The sequence below is a fragment of the Branchiostoma lanceolatum genome, chromosome 13 (assembly GCF_035083965.1).
Source record: "Branchiostoma lanceolatum isolate klBraLanc5 chromosome 13, klBraLanc5.hap2, whole genome shotgun sequence".
Taxonomy (NCBI): domain Eukaryota; kingdom Metazoa; phylum Chordata; class Leptocardii; order Amphioxiformes; family Branchiostomatidae; genus Branchiostoma; species Branchiostoma lanceolatum.
This window is the reverse complement of record NC_089734.1, coordinates 8,889,031-8,908,348: the sequence shown is the minus strand read 5'-3', so window position 1 is coordinate 8,908,348 and position 19,318 is coordinate 8,889,031. Positions and strand designations below refer to the sequence as shown.

The 19,318-nt window shown below is 39.3% G+C and overlaps 1 protein-coding gene across 11 annotated transcripts in view; it reads right to left on the bottom strand.

Annotated features, from left to right (window-relative positions):
• LOC136447627 (unconventional myosin-X-like) overlaps positions 1–19,318 on the bottom strand; it is a 76,257-nt gene that overhangs the window by 12,166 nt on the left and 44,773 nt on the right. For 7 of the 11 annotated variants that reach the window (XM_066446659.1, XM_066446658.1, XM_066446663.1 and 4 more), the window contains 15 exons: positions 17,134–17,248; positions 12,377–12,538; positions 11,511–11,716; positions 10,430–10,504; positions 9,981–10,013; positions 9,278–9,350; positions 8,415–8,510; positions 5,194–5,331; positions 3,958–4,001; positions 3,684–3,737; positions 3,115–3,262; positions 2,711–2,831; positions 1,940–2,016; positions 778–1,043; positions 258–351 (listed from right to left, as the gene is read on the bottom strand). In XM_066446659.1, the coding sequence (XP_066302756.1) occupies positions 258–351; positions 778–1,043; positions 1,940–2,016; positions 2,711–2,831; positions 3,115–3,262; positions 3,684–3,737; positions 3,958–4,001; positions 5,194–5,331; positions 8,415–8,510; positions 9,278–9,350; positions 9,981–10,013; positions 10,430–10,504; positions 11,511–11,716; positions 12,377–12,538; positions 17,134–17,248 (1,702 nt within the window). The remainder of the gene's footprint in view (positions 1–257; positions 352–777; positions 1,044–1,939; positions 2,017–2,710; positions 2,832–3,114; positions 3,263–3,683; positions 3,738–3,957; positions 4,002–5,193; positions 5,332–8,414; positions 8,511–9,277; positions 9,351–9,980; positions 10,014–10,429; positions 10,505–11,510; positions 11,717–12,376; positions 12,539–17,133; positions 17,249–19,318) is intronic. The other 4 variants (XM_066446664.1, XM_066446665.1, XM_066446661.1 and 1 more) reach the window with 4 other exon arrangements.

The window sequence follows — 19,318 nt, the reverse complement described above, 5'->3', positions numbered from 1 at the left end:
ACTTAAGGAAAATGCATACAAAAGAGTAGATAAAATGCCCATGAGACATAGCCAGAGGTGCAAAACATCCATGGACATTCAAAATCTGCATGATACACTTGAAAGGAAAATTGTTGTTATTGGCAACGCTTTCAGCACCAAGGACATTCCTGCTGACCATCACATAGTGCCTCCTAGAGTTTGAAACTGGTACTGCAGCTTCACCAGCCAAAGTCTTTTCATTGAGTACATTGTCTAGTGAATATGAGGACACTTACTGCAGCATTCTTGGGGTTGGCCTGTTCATCCTGCATCTCCCTCAGTTCCTCATCATTGGCGGAGTACACACTGGTCAGGACATTGTACCACTGGCTGCAGGGACAAATGGGGGGGGGGGGGGTGTTAGCAATTTAACTTTGCTTTTAAAATTATGAACCAAACGTAACCTGCATTTTGTAATTGTTTGATTGTAGGGTATTACATTGTTATATGTGTCTTTTATATATGATAACATTCTTCAGCTTTGTTTTGCAATATCACATGGTATGTTACAGGACATTCGCATGCACTAAATGGATACTAAGTAAAGGTAAAGCTCACATCCTCAATAAAGGTGAAGCATGACGCTTTCTCAAGTAGCTAGTGGTAGTGCAATGCGGCTTTGCTACAGCTCACGTTCTTGGCAAAGCACCCCCGGTCACCTCCACTCTTCCTGATAAGTGTGTTGGGTTCTTTTTCATGGATACTAACTGTAGTGCAATAACAAAATTAAGCTGTAAAGAACATATTTTTCCCCACCTGGCCTCTTCAGGTGTTTCTGCCACCAGGTGGTACGTCCGTGCCTCAGTCACAATAGACAGGGAGTTCTCCTTCAGCCCATTGTCCAGGATCTCCTTACAGGACTTCACGTCGATGGACCCCAGCTGCTTCGCACCTTCCTCATCGTTTTCATGGTACGAGAGGGTCGTGCCGCGCAGGACGAACCAGCGAGTCTTCCACGACCGTCTGCTTAGGGTGCCGGTTCCACCGCCTTTCTTTGCCAACCAGCCCGACTTTATAGACGCCTAAAGGGGAAATCAGGAGATGCGCAGGGGTTAGAAATTGTCTAAGAGTGTATATGACTTTATAGATGCCTAAAGGAAATCAGGAGGTGTGCAGGTATAAAAGGCAGTTAAGGCATAGCCAAAGTGAAAAACATCCCTGGACATTCAAGAGCTACAAGATGCAGTTGAAAGGAAAATTGTAATGTTGAGTTGTTTGCAACATCAGCTTGTCTGCCTGGCATTCCACTGTGCATTGTCTTGGTGCAATGTTTGATAAAGAAATAAAGAAATAAAGAAAGGAAAATTGTTGTTATTGGCAATGCTTTCAGCACCAAGGACAAAGCAACAAAGTTTCCTTTTGACCATAATACAGTGCCTCCTAGTGTTTAAAACTGGTACTGCAGCCTCACTAGCTCAAGTCTTAGAATTGTCTTCAAGTGCAGTGTCTCTGATGATAAAAGCATATCTATTGAATATGTTTCCTTTCCACAAGCTATGTCTAAGCATTCCCAATCTAATGGAAATGAAAGCTTGAAGACAACACTGTCTTCTACTATGATCAGGATTCTAAACCAGCATATAGATGCTTGTGGTCAAGATATACATCTGATAGGTTCACTCTTCCAGATATTACTGCAACTAACAACTAGTTTTACATTAGTGTTTTCTGAAGACTCAATTGTTGCTGTTAAGCAATTCCCAAAACTTCACTATGCATTTCAATCCAATGTAAATAGTTAAGTTTGAAGACAACAGTACCTACTACTACGGTCATAATTATACATCAATGTAGACAATTGTTGAATAAATTAATGGAGGTTTTGCACCTATGAAAAGCTTCATTCAAATGATGTTGAAATGATCATGTTTTAAAATCTTATACCATACTTTACTGAATCATTTTAACATTCCCTCACCTGTTTGCCCCTGTACCACATCAGGGTGTCGTCCTTTAGCACACACCATCTGCGCTTCCAGGTGTTCATCACACCACCTGACAGACAGGTAAAAAAGGTGTTTAGAACAAAGCAAAATTTACACTGTCTTTATATATCTTTTAATGAGATTATTCCCAATATCTTTTCTTTAAACTTTTACTGACCAAAGCATTGCAGTTTGAGGAGGAATGTAAAAAAACAATATTGAAATCTACAAGTTCCTGTCACAAAATGAACCAAGGACTAAGCTGCGTGTTGTTTCACTATAATGATACAATGTAAAAAGGCCTGGCTACCCAACTGTGCAAACTACACTGTAATGTTGTCCATGTGAAATAGTGAGTAAAATTTGCATGAGAAACCGTTGAATTTCAATGGCAATTTATGTGGTTCCCCTAGTAACGGTACAGCAACCGAGTACATCCGATGAAAATCAACAAACCAGTCCAACACGTGCAAAGCTGTGCACACATCTACAAGTTCAAAGCACTGGAGTAAAAGCTATCCAGGATGGATACCAACTATTCTTTATGCATGATAGAACTCTCAAACAGAATATCAATGAAACAGCTTGATAGTGTAGGAACATATTGTAGAAGCATGCTTTGATGTTTTGAGTGTGATACTTGTTTTGTCCATTGTATGACGGGTTTGCATGTTCTAAGGGCTCCCATAAATTGTTGCTCAGGCACCGAGTAGGCTACATTTCTTCAAAGAAAATAGAAATAATGATAAATATGAAGGACTGACCTTTCATCATGAGGTAGGCGTGGAAGTATGGTGTGACCTCGGGAAGGAGACTGTGTCTCTTGGGTGATGATGGAGACTCATCGTCCAAGTCCATGTCCAACTCATCCCCACTCTCGTCAAGCTTTGAACAAAAACAAGACATCATTAGTCTATTAATCAAACCTATAGTTCATGCAACCATTGAAAAAGCTTTTCTACATGTAAACAGGTCAGACTTGAAAACTAATATCCTACAATGGATATTACATATTGAGGACATTAGTTTGAGACTGGGATGATTCAACAAAGTAATTAGGAAAGGTAAAGTTAGCAGCTGGTGACAATACCTCTAGTTCTTTCAGTAATGCTATTTTTCAAGTTTGGCAGGAACCAAAATTGACAAAATGTACCATGATCCCACTTACAGATGAGCGTTCCTGTGTGCCGTCTGATTCGCTGAGCATGGAGTCGACAGACTCCCTCTTCTCCTCGCCCTTCTTGGTGCTGAGCGTGCGGTTCCACTTCCGCTGGGCCTCCTGCCGCCGACGCTCCTGCTCAGCTTCTGCTCGCAACCTGACAAAAATCACAACAACTCTCAGGCTTGGTTGGATGAAACAATACTTGATTAAAGTTCACATCTATGAAAAGAAGCCAAAGTACATTGTTCATGGAAACAAGCATAACAGGCAAGACTACATGTAAAGAAAAGACAACAGTTTCACAATCAGCTTTTTAACGGTGTCGAGACTCTAGAGCAAAGATCTGTTGAAAGTTGTATCCTCTAAATACTTTTAACAACTCAACCATTTCAATCTGTACTTGAAAGCAGATTTCTTTATTCAAATTCAAATTCAACTCAACAAAATCCCTTCCACTGTACAAGCACTGTGCTGCCACACACACAAACACACACAACAAAAACAGATTCACAAAAGGTCCACGATATCTCCAGAGACAACATTTGGCAGTCTCAGCTGTAAACTTGCACATGTACCTTCTCTCCTTAGTATCCTTGGACTGTAATAGTAGCCTGGTAGGCCTGTTTTGTCTTTATCCATGGTGAGCATTAACACAGTACACAATACAGTAATCATTAGTTTTACAAAACCACAGGAAAGCAAAACTGTAATTTTTAACACCAGCTATGACAGAAACCTACAATCAGTGTGTCTAACAAGTACAGTTAATAACATGAAGACAATTTCTACAAGGAAAAAAAGAGGATAATATTAGTTTATTTTGAAATAAATGTGGCAAATTCTTCTTACCTCGACATAGCTTCTTGCTCCATCCTTTTAGCGTCTTCTTTTGCCTGTAGAGGAGAGAGACAATGTTGGTTGCAGTGCGTTAGTCCCATGACTCCACAACTGAAACCTTGTTTTACATGTGAAAGGGTGAGGACAGGGGTGAACAGATGGACCTGTGGTGAGGGGAACACTGGGGGCAGCCTGGAACAACTGTAGTGTTAACCTCCTACAGAGCCATAACAGGCATAACACACCCAAGTGCTACTTCTAATGTCAAAATGTGTTCTGCAATTTGATGCTTTCAGAAAACAATCAAGCACCACATTTACAACATATCCGGTAAGGAATTTTCAATGGGATTCAATAGTTGAAAGCATAGTCCAGTCTTGTGACAGCGTGTATCACCAAGGATCACAAAAAATTGCTTTGAAGAGATCTGTAGGTGTTTCTTGTTCCAAAAGTACAATTTTTATATAGTTACATAATTGTTATTGTTAGTCAGATTCGACCTGGGCCATGTTGTCATTGACACTGGCAATTTTTTGCCCAGTTCCTCTTAACACTTAGAGAATGCCTAATAGAATATCTGAGGGCCCAGCAGCTATAATAGGTTTGGATAGCAGGCTATCTGTGCCCAGCTGAGGTTCCAGTAATTATCATAAGAATCCATGATTAACTAATTTTCGCGGTTCAGCAACAGTGCCACCTGTACTGTAATCCAATCACTACAATTTTTTAATGGAGCTGAAACATCCAAGCTGTGCCCTTGGTCTCTTGTTTCCAATATCAAAGACAATGGCAGTACAAATGAAAGAGTCCCTTTATAAGCAAACGCTACCATGTATGTATCAGCTGGTCACAACGATTCAAGAACTAAAACTTGATATGAATGCAGGGATGACAGGAAAGGGATAATACTTAGATGAGGGAAAATGTTGTTCACGATGATACTGTTGTCATGATGATATTGTCATAGTTTCTTCTGAAGAGTGATAAAGGTAATTTCTGCAGGTAATTTCTGTGTGATAACCACTTCACTGCACCTTCCTACAAACAAGCCAAGTTGCCTTGAATCAATCTATTGTTGACCACCCTGGTATCAAAGGAAATGTTGTTGACAACCAAAGAGACACTGACTGTATTTGCTGCTTACTTAGAAAGTTAGATGTTAAAGAGAACAATATTTAGATTCGGATAGAATGTGGCTGGATGCATAGAGAGGTTAAAAAAAAAGAGTTAGATAACTTATTGCTGTACCTTTTTCTTGGCAAATTCCTCGAATCTCTTCTCCTCCTCGAGTGCCCGTTGCTTGGCCTCCTCGGCCAGTCGTGCCTCCTCAGCCTGCTGTGCCCGCAGCATGGCTAACTCCTGCTTCGCTTTGGCCCAATCCTCCAACTGGAGCGCACAGAGAATGCTTGTTAATTTCTCCATAAGTAACTGGGCCTCCCCTCCCCCCATAAGAACATTATGGTTTTGTTACAACAATTCTTCAGAATTTCAAAATTCGTTTTGATACTACGCTTATTGTTTACCAAAAGTTTGTCACAAATACAATTTAAAAGGTTGCTATTTGCCTTCCCTATCCATGTTTTTCTTGTAAAAAATTTCATTTTCTAGTGAGTTGCAGAGGTTTTGATGAATAAATGGATTTAAGATCGATCTGGTACCAAGAAGCATTCTAAAGTAGCCTGGAATCCTGGCTTAATAGGTCTGATTCCAATGGTCTCTCATATGCTGCCAACAGGCTAGTCCTTAAATCATACTCGTGTCTAATTGCCTTTAATTGCCAGTAAACAACCAACTGATTTGACATGTAATCTGAAAGGTAGTTTGTATGTTGAAGAAGTTTTTCTTTCTTTTTAGAAACATTTTGAGAATAGCATCAGTGACATTTGCTGGCTATGACAGTACCTATAGCAGTGCACAGTGACAATCAGACCTAAGGACTGGAACAGTGTATTAGGTTTGGCTTCTTTGCTTCCGAAGTTTTGGGCAAATCCTTGGTTGGCTTGTTATCTTAGAAAGCTGTCTATTCTTGCATTGAGTAACCATACATTGCAAAACTTTAGCAACTAAGCTAACTAAACAAAAAACAGACTTTGTCAACATCGCAGTTAGCCCTGCTGGTTGATACACAGTTTAGACTAAGTAGTAGAAAAAGTCACAAATTTAACTTAAAAACAAGTACCTGAGGACGGAAAGTTGTCAACATGGTTAGAGTCTGCCGCTCGGTGATCTACCTAATTCCAGCAAAGCCCGGGCTTCTACAAACTCTAACATTCCTTCAGCAGAACCGTTACAGGTCTACATAACTGCATATGCATCACTGGGGCCTGTACAAGCATGGTGTTTACTCTCAGGATGGATGGATGTCAGGGGTCAGCTAGCAAGTGTGTCACCAACAAGTGGTCCTTGTGCACTCCCATTAAATCTCCCGGCTCATGACTTGAAAATTGGCTCTTTTTATACCCCAAATGTCTCTTTGACACACCAATGAATTTGCATGTTTCTCCAAATGAGTAGTTTTCTCTATGGCCATCTTCTCAGGCATGAAAAGAATCAATCTGATGAGGACTTCTCTATTTGTTAAACTACATTCAATGTTTTTCTGGCTTATCAAGGGAGATGTTGAAAAGAGGTAAATAGAGCTACAGCAACATCTGTTCTTCTAGAGTGAAAAAATAGTGGATTTTAGATCAAAAAGAAATTTGTAAAGAATATCTTGAGCTTCTTTCAGCTCAGGTCACAAGCACTAAGTATCTTTCTTATGCAAACTGTAGAAAAACATTGTTTTTTCTTGGATTACCAAGATTCCCATTTAAGTTGTTATTTAATCTGTAAACAAATAGATGACAAAGACTGTGGTAATCCCCGTCTTTAATTGAAAACTGACTTCATCAGGGCTATGGATTACTGGATCTACAATCATCAAATTGAATCTTTAATTAGATTATGATGTCTCGAGAGGGCACAGAAAACAGATAAAATGTTATAAAGGAATCCCAAAACCTCTGGTTGCATGATATTCTTGTCTTTATATCATATCAAGCCTTGATACTGCCTATTTTCTTGTGATGGAAAGTATTTGAATAACAGAACCCTGTTCTTAACCACCTGTTAACCTCCTCCTTGCTGCCTAACTCTGTTGCAAAATATATCTTTATTACTGAAAGGCAGCAGGGAGAAAGTTAAAGATGTTTCCCAAGGTGAATAGAGTTTTCTGTTCTAAAAGCATGTCTTGGGTCCTTGGGCACAGCAAACTAACAAGATATCATGTTCCCCACTTGAAAAACAGATCAATCTGACTTCCCTGCATAAATGGGGAGATTGAGAGTAGAAGAACACGGTCTGCTGATTGATCTTCTAACAAGAGCTCATGAATATGCAAATGTTGCCATTGCCATGGATACAGAGTTGTGGGGACTGAACTATCTTCATTATTGCGCTGGGTGTTTGTCTGTGACTGGCAGTCGTTGAGCATTAAGTCAACAGTGTGAAGTTTGGACATCAATGGTCTGGGGAAATGGTGCAAGTGATAAATGTTATGTTGGGAAAGGGCTTGTTCTGGATCAATTGTTGGGGGAAAGTAAAGGTGATAACTTGGTTGTTGACAACTTTCCGATTTGACAATTGATTAATGTTTTATTCATTTCTTATGGCTCTGAAACACCATAAGCTAGAGAAACTATCACAAAGTCATGAATTTTGTATGATGAACAGCATTTTGAATTAAGACATCACTGGCCCTACTTACACGCATCTTAAGTTTGACTAAAGGAAGACAGGATGGGGGATCTTTTAATCAAAGATTGTTTGTCTTTTGCTGGTTTCTATTGGTAATTGGTCTACATTAGATTTGAATCATCATATCAGAAAAAGAATTGTTTTAAGTACAGTTCAGAACCTTAAGGCAGTATTGGTATGGACAGTTGACAAATGGTTTATCCATAAATTCTGCCAGAAGACAAAGCATGGCCTGAGGAATTAATCAGCGGTGTCCATTTTATACCCAAACTTCTCTCTTAACTGCATTTAGAATCAATAGACTAACCATAGAACTGTCAACTCACCTGGAAATACTCTACATTTTCAGCAAAATTTATCATATTTAAAAACACAGATTATACTAAAAAATATCCACCTATTCGAGTTATTCTTAAAACTTAGTTTGTGAGGAAAAAAATTCAACTCAAGCTATTAGAGGTGAGAGAAAATTGGCATTCCTGTAGCATGCATGCAAGCTTGCATTCATACATTCACACTTATTGGCAGACATCCCGTAACTTTAACTTCAAGGGAGTACTACATGTAGTACAAGTATCATTCTCTAATGCTGGAAAACTCCCTTGTTTGAAGCAGAGAAGAGTTAGGGCCAAGAGTGGGCAGAAGAGAGAGTTGTGTTAGTGATAGTGGTGGGGTGAGTCCGAGGATAGAGTGAGTGAGGGAGAGGCTGTGAGAGGTATAAGGTAACTGGATACCTTGTCGTCCAAATTGTCATCAATGTCCGACCTTCCCAACTCCAGCATCATGCATTCCTCTATCAAATTATCAAGCTCATCTAGGACCTCAAATTCCTACAAAGGCGGGGGCAGGTTGGTTGGCAGGAAGGGGTTGAATGCCTGTTATTATCACAACTATCCAAAACACCCCTAATCTACAAAATGGCACGTTCCACACTTGGGTAATGAGGGAGATTCCATTTTCCATGCAAAACGGAGGGACACAGAGAAACACCATGCCACACCCCCTGTACCATTATGGTAGAGTCCCCATTACCAGAGATAGAAGGTTCCATTTTGTAAATTAGGGGTGTGAAGGACAGTTGACAGATCGGTGAGGGTGAATTGGGTAAGTAGTGCTGGAAAAAACTTGACACACCATTCCTCATTATAAATTGTGAAGTTAGAATTACGTAGAATCAAAAGTAAAATTGATAGTAAGTATGAGAAAATAAAACATAACTTGCATGAAAAACAAAAGAATGACAAAAGATAATGAAGAAGTAATTTTTCTATAATCAACTACAAAAACTCTACGATCAATGCCCTTTCAAGAGGCAGACAGTATAAATCATTTGACAATCAGATTCTCTACAATCATTAGAATTAAGAACGAATATCACAAATCGGAGTCAGACACACTTTCATCGAGGATAGAACAGGGGCTTCGTGTTGAATATATATATATTAGAAGCCTAAAGAATGATATTAAAATCATCATCACATGTCTGTTCAGGCCACATGATGACCCAACATGTGTAACATATAGTATCACTAAGCTTACTGTAGATGAAATGGGGTTGTCGTGTATTGTCCTGGAGTGTAAGAGAGAAAGGACTTACCAGTTTCCTGAGCTCCTGTTTCTCTTTGACTTTTTGTTCCTGTTCTCTGATTTCTTCTTGTTTTTCCATCTCCCTGTGTGGAAAATGAATCATCATGTTGTGAGTCATTCCTGATTAGAATTAATTGCAACCTACAGTAAATCAGGACAACCAGTTTTATCATATAATTTGGGTTATCTGGTAAAAACAATGAAAACAAACTAGGTAATTCAGTAGCTAAAATTCAATTGAATTACATACATTACGAATAGGCAATGAAATCATTTTAGTATATTGTTTATCAGCAATGCCAGAATATGATAATCTTTCCATAATTCCTTTTGAAAACTGATGTCTGCTTGCACATGATTTTTTACAGTCATAGCAAATGGCTTTTTGTAGTGCTGTCAAACTGACTTGGCTATAGTTGAAACCAAGTGAATTCTGAATGGTCTGAAAGACATTCAATGAATGTAAAGCCTCTGAAAAAGTTAGCACAGATTAGTAGAAATACAACTAAGATAATTGTCAAGGGGAACAAAACCTTATCCTACATAAACATCTACTCCAAGAGTTTGGATAGTTAGTAGTGAAAAATATATCATTGAATTAAAGCTAGAAGCAGAAAGTTTAGTACGATTAGTACTTTTGAGAACAAAATGAAATCTCAGGAAGATTGTAAGGCAGAGCAGGGAGAAATAAAAGCAGCAGCTACCACCTGTACCTTCTAGAGCCACACATGGGACAGATGCAAGGTCTTGGGTCACCACAGGAAAAAGGAAAGAAAAGAATATGAAAAGCCTAGAAGAACTCTAATAGACTACTGTACTCCATAAAGGAAAGAACACAAGTGCCTAAAAAGTATGTACAAGATAGTATACTGTATCTACAACAAAGAAATCATGAGATTGAGAGTGCAATGATTAGCAATGAAAGATACTAGATTATATTTCATTGTGAAGTTACAACTGTTACAGTACAAAAAAACATGTATAACTGCTTTATAAAGTTTATCAGAATGAATTCACAGTAGGAAAGCATATCCAGCAGAAAAGAAAAGCAGTAAAACATCAAAATTTACTTATCTCATCTTATATCTACCAGTAGTGTTTTCTAGGTTCACATCATAGGTGCAGGAAGGGCAAAAAATAAAGGATATAGATATCAACATACTTCTTTCTCTCCTCCTCTAGTCTCTTCTTCTCTTCAAACTTAGCCTTTTCTTCAAGTGTCTGCTGTTCCAATAGTCTGAAATACATCAATTTCAAAGGGGATAAACATACTGTACATATAGCATTATATACCTGGCACAATTCTTTACTAGCTACTGAGACTACAAGACTTACAGCAAGGCTGTTCGCACATAGTGAAAGTAAGTATCTATCAGAAGATAATTAAAGCATTAGAGACAGAAAGAACACAGACTTTTCTTCCTTTAACCTCTTCAATGTCAGTTATGATAAAGCCTAATTCTAACTGTCACAGACACTGGGAGGTGGAACAAATGTCACCAACAAGGACAACACTGGAGTATGATAGAATTGAGATAGACTAGATTGGGTGAGAAACAAAAGAGAACTATTATATATAGTGAAGGAAAGTGATAGTATGCAGAGTACAGCAAGAAGATGATAGTTTTGTAGCCAAAGCATAAACTAAAGATAAAACTCCCAGTTTTTGGTACCTGTGTGATTCACAGAGTGGACAGTCACATGGCCTTTGCATGGCAATAAGGAAACAACAAGCGTCAATTCCACTGGTATACACAATTACTGAGAACTCCTCCATAGTTTTATTCATAATCTATTGCACATTATATTGCAATAAAGGCAAAATCCGTCCCCAAAGGGTATATACAGGATATATGTTGTATATCGTACTGGAGGTGTTTGCGTTTTGTGAAATGTAAGTTTCTATGAAAATATCTGAATTAAGGGTCCTAATTCTGCCAGAGGTTTGCAAGAGTTTGGTTGTCAAGTGTGAAGCATTTGACCACTGCATATGTGCAGGTAATTAACAAGCTCTTTTTTTAAGCATGTTTATTGCAAAACAATTACTTTACACAAACTAAAACTGATGTTGAAACCATCCAGTCTCAGTCTTGTATCAGAAATCAACAAAGAATTCAATACATTAATCTGTCCAGATACATGGTATGCAGCTTGTACGTTTTGGCACAAACCAAGTGTGTCACATCATAAGGTGTTTTATCATGGACGTGTTTACAAAACAAAAATAGATAAACATATCTTACCTTCGTTCTTCTTCTTCCTTAATCTTTTCCTCCTCCTCTCTCTGCTTCTTTTCCTCCAGGCGCAGCAGGTGCTGCCGCTCCTCCTCCAGCCGCCTCTCCTCACGCAGGTGCTGCAGCAGGTGGCGTGCTCGCCGGCTGCGCTCAAACTTCTGCAGAGTGATGGTGGCCTGTCGGACCTGGACGAACGCTTTCCTCCAGAAATGAGCCTGAAATGGGGGAATGGTAGACATAATGGTTAACCAAATTTACAATCTCTTGGTATTCAAAACTCATCCAATTCTTAACACTCATAGGTGTTTTCAATGCGATGATGTTTATTTTCAGTTCCAAGGACAGGGATACACACATCATCAAGTCCTTGTTAATGTTAAAAAGACTATCCTTGTCCATGGTACTGAACTAACAATACTAATCCTGTACCTGGGACCGAATTAACATAGCCTTCATTGTTAGGGTTACAATATTGTTAGAGTTAAAACAATGCTACAACCACATAAATCCCTGTCCTTGGTACTAAACTAACGAAACCTTCCCTGTCCTTGGTGCTGAAGTAGCAAAACCAACCCTGTCCTTGGTAATAAAACAACTGATATCCATGTCCTTGGTGCTGATCTGACTCAAGTAATCCTGTATTATACAACATGGCCAAAATCAGTCTGAATTGGAAGTTTCCTGACACTTTACACCATCTACTTGTGCTCCTCGTACATTACAGCAATTTCTAAGTCCTGTCCTTAGTGTTGAACTGACAATGTACTCAAACTATCTACTCAAACATGACCAAAGCTAGTCTGAGATAGAGGTTATCTGACATGTCACAGAATTTACTTCAGTTTCTTGTACATTAAAACAATATAACTGCCAACCTTGTAGTTCTTCTGGATGATAACAACGCTCTGTTTGGCCCGGTGGAACTGTTTCCTGGCTTGGTGACCCTTGAACCCTGCCTGGATGATGGTTGCCACCCGGTGCAGCTCTGACTCTCGTCTCTTCTCTAGCTCACACTCTAGTCGCTCTCTCAAGAACACCTGTGGGGAAAAGATTTTTTGAAGTTTATTCATGAGAAACTAAAATTCGCATGCAGGCCGCTTTTCATTGAGGTCATGAGGGAAGAGGTAATGGTCAGGCAAAGTAAATAGTATGTATTAGGATAAAAAGTATGATAAAGTTGGATGGAATTTGATGAGTCTTGCTGATTATTCTCTTTCATGTAGCCACCATTGCTATCTTTCTTGGTGTGCCACTTGTCTAGACACAGATCGAAAATCAGATGAACTGTGTGAGACCTCTTAAACAGGTACATGTAGTGAACATACTAGTAATCAATATCATACAGCTGTTCTACTTTGTGTAAACACAAACATGGAACATGATAATACAGTCAGCACCTAAATCACATGTAACCCTCAAGGTACTAATCAGAATTCCTACCTGACATATAGATAGTGATGAAAAATGTATCTGATTCAGTTTTACATGCATATCTTTAGCCTGAATCTCAAGTCTTCAAGGTGCCCTTTTCTGCCTTATCTGTATCTGCCATGCAAAGCTAGAATATGGGGCTACTTTATAATCATGGCTGCACACTTCAATTTGTATGCAATTTGATTCAAAGTGTTGGGTTTCGGCTAAAGATAGATGGAATCTAAAACTAGCATAAACTCTGAAAATTGAACCATGCATCAACTATGGTGTACATATTCCAGTTAAGTGTTTGAAAAAGGAACTTCTGTTTCATACCTGAGTATTTGGAAGGATATCTGATCAGCGCAAAGTCAGGCAACCTTCAAGTATCTACCCTTGATAAGTTTTCTGTCATTTCATCATCATGCATTTATCATTTTGATATCACTTTAAAACAGTTCTGGGAATATATCCTTTTCTTAACACAGTGGTATTTCACTAAATTGAAAATAAAGTATTCATTCACTCTCAAGCTAAAATCAACCGCCAAAAAGCTAGCATCAAGTATTGCCTTCACATTGAAACTTTGTACCTATGGTTTAAAGACTATGTTTATCATTTGTTTAAAGTAATGATAAGCATTAAGCTTGACTCTTTCACTGCAGAGATGAAAGAGTAATCTAAAATAGTCTCCACCAGTGCAAGTTAAAGGCTGTATATCTTTAACCTCCCTCATTATAACTACTGGCAGAAAGTTGAAAACATGTATGCACAGCAAGCAACATTAGTACGAGAAAATACAAGACCAAGGAGAAAAACGACAACTTCATATCACCAAGCACTCTAAATGCTCATAAAAAGCTAATGAAAAAGATTATTTCCTTTGCTTAGGAAATAAAAATGGTTTGTTTGTCACATCTGACATCAGCATATATTCAAATGAGACCACAAAGTTTTTCATCCAGGATCTGATTGAAACCTCCTATTTAATCCAAACGGTCATGCCTGTCCATGTGGGAATGCCATGGTTGACATTAATACTCCCAAAGGGAGACAGAAGCCCATACATACATATTCCACATGTCTTATCTACCAAGGGAAATGAACGATATCATGTAATACTATTTGATAGCTACAATTACTATTCATGTCCACGTCCCATCTCATGAGATTACAGTAAAACATGACAGAAGAAAAGCCTTCTCAGTCAAATTTGTGTGCGTTAAGGTCAAGAGGTGACCACTGCTGGCTCTCCATAATACCACAAAGAGATAACCGTATTTTCCAATAACATCCCCATCAGGTTTTCATGTATCATGTAACGTTACACGCGGATCCATTGAACTGACAGAACATCTTTTCAAAAGCCATGAATAAACATTTCATGAAATGAGCTTTCAGATTCTATCAGCTTGCTCATTAATTTAGCAGACAAATATGATGGCTATAACATTACACTAATACCATTAGCATTTCTATTCAGCTAACACTACCTATTTGCATTTTATCATGACACATGTATGCTCAATTCCCATTTCTTTTGCATCTTTTAAATTGAAATTGCACATTTATGAAGAAACATATTTGGGACAGTTGTCCCCATTGCACAAGCACTATATTCAACTATTTTTGCTGTTACAGCTAGCAAACCAATTTGAGTTGACTTAAGTCAAAGACCATAGTAAGACATTGATGCTTACCTTCCAAAAGGCCTTTCCAACTGCAACTGGCTTTGCTAATGCTTGAAGTTCTTAACTAATTGCTCTGCTTGTCAGCCTGTCTACATGACTTGTCTCAAGCATTGCCACTGGGCAGAAAGCCCTAAAACAATGTTCCATTCATCAGCTATGGCCAAATCACTGTGCATGGTTCCAGTACACCTGGTTCTTATGATGATTTTTCTAGTTTCAGTATGAGGGTCACAATGGGGGTTACTGATCACTCAGTAAAAATGTTTCCCATCTCCATTGTCATTCATTTCAATTTCATTAATTTATGATTAATCACACATAATTGATGTTCATAGTATGATAATCATGACATTTGTCTGAATCTGTCACTTTTCATTAAACCTTAATCTAATGGATGCATCTAAAACACTGAATGAGCCCTAGAAATACAAGAGAAGAAAAAGCTGCATATCTATTTTAATCCTTGAAGGCTTAAGTTAGCATCTGTGCTCAGTCAGATGTTAAGCCGTGGCAATATATTTTGTCAGAACGATTGAGAAATGCCATATGCTGTTTTCTCAAAACTGCATATTTAAGTACTTATATCAATATATCATTACAATGTTTGGTCATGAACATCACATAAGGTAACAAGTATTAACAGAAGTCAGGGCAGGCTTCAAACACGACAAGCTATTTTGCTTTAAAATTAAAACCTGTCTTAATTGCTGAATGCTTGGGATAAGTCTAGCGATATTGAATGTGCTTCATCTTTCATGAACAGAAAGAGACAGTTATCATGATAATACAGGGTTGTCTACAGCTTTTATTTTTCCCCCATCCCACTCATTGTTTGGGAGGCCATCTGGGTAATTCTCATTGTAAAATCTGTCATTTTGAATTTGCCAATTGAAAATATATTTTACATCAGTTTCATGTCATGGATGTCAGACTTTTTGGATGGATGGGGTGAAATTTTTGTCTGTCCTAACAAGCAAATATCCATCCCAGGATGGAGGGACGAGTCATGGAGATAGCCATGTAACAAGCTGACTGAGGTAATGAAAATACCTATGACATGTACAGTGCTGCAGTCTGACACATGTTATAGGGTCACCTTTGTACTATAAGTTACCATTAGACTCCTGCCTAGACACATAATGACTTTTCAAGTAGTTGATGGAAATCAATCTGTACTTAGTCTACACAGTGAAGATTGCCCACACCACGCTGATTACACTTCATGTGAAATTGAGTGCATTGTGTACATCATGCCTAATTCACAGGGAGCAAATTAGTCGGAATGGAAAGGGAATGATTATAAAGTACAGACAAGGCTGAAGGGCATGCACTCCAGCTTAATGGCATGGTTCTTAATTCTCCTTGATTATTGGTGAAGAAATGCTCCTAGTGTGTTCATCAGAGTCTTGACGAAACATCAACCAATGAAAGATGACATGAAAATTGCAGTAAAGGCACGACAAGCAAAAAATACCAATAGTGCTCTTTATCAAGTAAGGAAGATTTGTAAACAGGCTACAGTTGTATGAGTTTAATGGTGCAATATTTCTCATCAATGGAATATTTACAACATGTTATTAAACTCCTTTGTAATAAAAGAATCCATTTCTTGTCATCATTGATGATAATGACAAGCATCAAGCACCTCATATCTATGCAACATCATCTCCAACATGAATAGGTTTTCCATACAGCAATGCTCTAGTTATTACACACTCTGAAATTGAAATACCCTTGAGATGAGTCCAACTACAGGAGAAGGTCTGTTGCTTACACTGATACGTGTGAATTACGTGACCACAATTTCAATGCATTCTGAGCAGTCTGAGGTTAGAATGTATAATTTTGATCTCATCTATTACAAATGGTACATATCGGATGGTTCCATCACAACATTGTTTTTCAATTATTTCTTTCCTCAACTGGAAAAGTGACAAAAATCCAGCCGGTTGTGAAATCAAATATGCTAGCACACGAGAGCCATATGCTCCGAGTAAAAAGAATTATTGGCCGTATCATATTGACTTGCCTTGCTTCGACATCTGTTCATGCTATGCTTTAACTCCCAATAAAAGACTAGCGGCAGCTCAACAAAGGTATTGGCACTTCAGAACACCTGTGGCTGTATGGATTTTCTACTGCTTATATTCAATATTGACAATGCAATGTTGAAAACCGTGCCTGTGCCATTTTGACAGTCTGAGAACAAAATATTCTCCGCTACATGTATATGAATGTAAGTAAAGATTTAGTAAGATGATTGTGGGGACTATATGTATTGACTTACCTTGCACTTCTGCTGCTGTATTTCAACTATCTTTTACCTTTAGGTTAACATTGGACTTGAATCAAAAGGTTTGTACATGAAACTTCACTTATCAAGACAGTAGTTTGCAGACTTAATAAGAAGAATTTCACTTTAGTGAGATTACTGAGATATTCACCTTTCCTGTACCAATTAAAACAGCATATTTCAATATAGAGTTCGATAGTTAGACAGTCACTGTAAACCTGGAAACGATCCCTACCTTAGTTTTCCCCAGCTGCCACTCCTTGCCAGTGTCGTCCACCAGCTGAAGCACCCCGCTGCAGTGTGTCTTTATGTCTTCATCGCTGGAGGACTGGCGCATCAGCACACGGTACCTGTAAATCACACATACAATAACAAACAAGTTAGTACATGTAGTCACTCTGGGCTCTGGAGATAATAAAGTAGTAAGTGTAGAAGAACATGCAATGATGATATTTTGGGAATGATCCTAAAGAAAGCTGCAGTTAACCTTGGGTAGCGTGTGTAGTCCAGTGGTTATAAGCGGCCCTACCATGGGAACTAGAAGCCGTGAGTTTGATCCCAGCTGCATGTGTTGCTCACCCGACATGCATGCTACCAGAAGTGGCTGCAGTCCTTAAGCCGGCGTCACAATTCATGCGAGCATCGGCCGATTTTGTAGATCGCCGGAAGCTCGCCGAATTTCACAATCGCCCGAGCTTCGACCGTATTTTTCGCTGAAAACCTGCCCCGTCACAAATTGAACGGAGCTCGGGCGACGTCCGTCAAACACTAATAATCATAAATACCTCATGAGACGGTACCATCTCTTGGACACGGACGAAGTCAGAATCAACTGACCTGGTAACAAGCGCATACTTGGACCAACTTTACTTTCTGAGTTGTGGCAAATCTGTAGGGCATGAGTGAAGTGGACGGCCACACTGAAAATAATACTATAGGCAGGAATTTTGTCATAGACCAATCCAAATACAAGCTCAGGAGCCACAAAGTCAATAGATCAGTCGTTCGACCCCGATCCAAACATTTTCACCAAACGGAAATCGACCGAAGCTCGGGCGAACGCCGTCCGAGCTTCGGCCGACCGTTGGTAAGCCTATCGACGCCCTGCCGACGCCTGGGCGTGCCTCGGCCGACAAACATAGATCTATAATGACTCAGTGGACTTTCAAATACTAGTAGTCATTTTGTGGAGGAAAAACTCAGGAAGTCAAGTCAAGCCTCAGAAGTCAAGCCCCAGTTCATTGATATATAAATTGAAACATCCAAAACAATAACAAAAACGAAACAGGTATTGTTTTCGGTGTCCAAATCTCATTGATGATAATTTTTTTCAATGAAAATTTAACTTTGCAATTAAATTGTCTTTCATCAGAAAGGTTTGGCAGCATTCTTTGACAAGATGATATTAGTATTAGTTAATATTACAGTATCATCTATCATCTTATGTCATAAACTAAACTGTCGTTACCTTTTATATATAAACAAGAAGGAGTTCGGCCGGAGCCCGTCCAAGCGCCCTTCGATACCGGTACAACGCTCGCCCGAAGCACGCCTTATTTTTCATGAGTCGGCCGGAACACTGACGACGGTCGTCCGATTATTGTACAAAGCCCGTGCGAGGCTCGCACGAGGCCGAAGAGCTCGGGCGACCTCCGGCCGACCAAAAATCGGGTCTAAAATCGTCGGATGCCCGCCCGAATATTGGCCGAGCGCTGGGCGTTGCTCGGGCGAGCTACGGGCAAACTGTTGACGAGCTGTGCGAGTTCAAAAATCGTCGCCGAGGCCTCGCTGAATTTAAGCGCAGCTTCCAGTGACCCGCGAACGTCGGCCGAGCTCCGAAAAATCGCCCGAAGCTCGCAGAATCGCCAGGACGTCGGTCGTACTTCGGCCGAAAATCGCCATTTGGAGCTCGCCGACAAGTCGGCCGAGCGAAATTCTTGATTTGTGACGGGGGCTTAAGGACGGGACGTTAAGCCATGGGCCACTGTTCATTCTACTTGTCGAAAAGAGCTATGGGAATTTCCTTGGTGCAATGAACCTGTAAATACTACACATAGTGTCTGTCTTCTCTGTCAACACCAGTGGAAGAAGAGTTCTTCAGTGAGCTAAACTGGATCAATATCACTTTCTTGCACCTTCCTCATCTTTATCTGTATTCTGTACCTGTATAGCCAGTACAACCAGCCTTTGGCTTTAAATACCAGCTTGACAGGCAACAGCTGGTTATCTTACACTGAATGACCTGTCACACCTAACCTTTGCACATCCTCAGTATAAGTCTGCACTAATAAGATGAACTTTTAGAAGTTTACATGGATTTAATGGTCAGTTTTATAATCAGGACTTAATACAAACTATCTACTTTATGCAAGTACTAAAGGGTTTAATAGCAAAGTGGCACATCAAATGCTAAAGGCTGT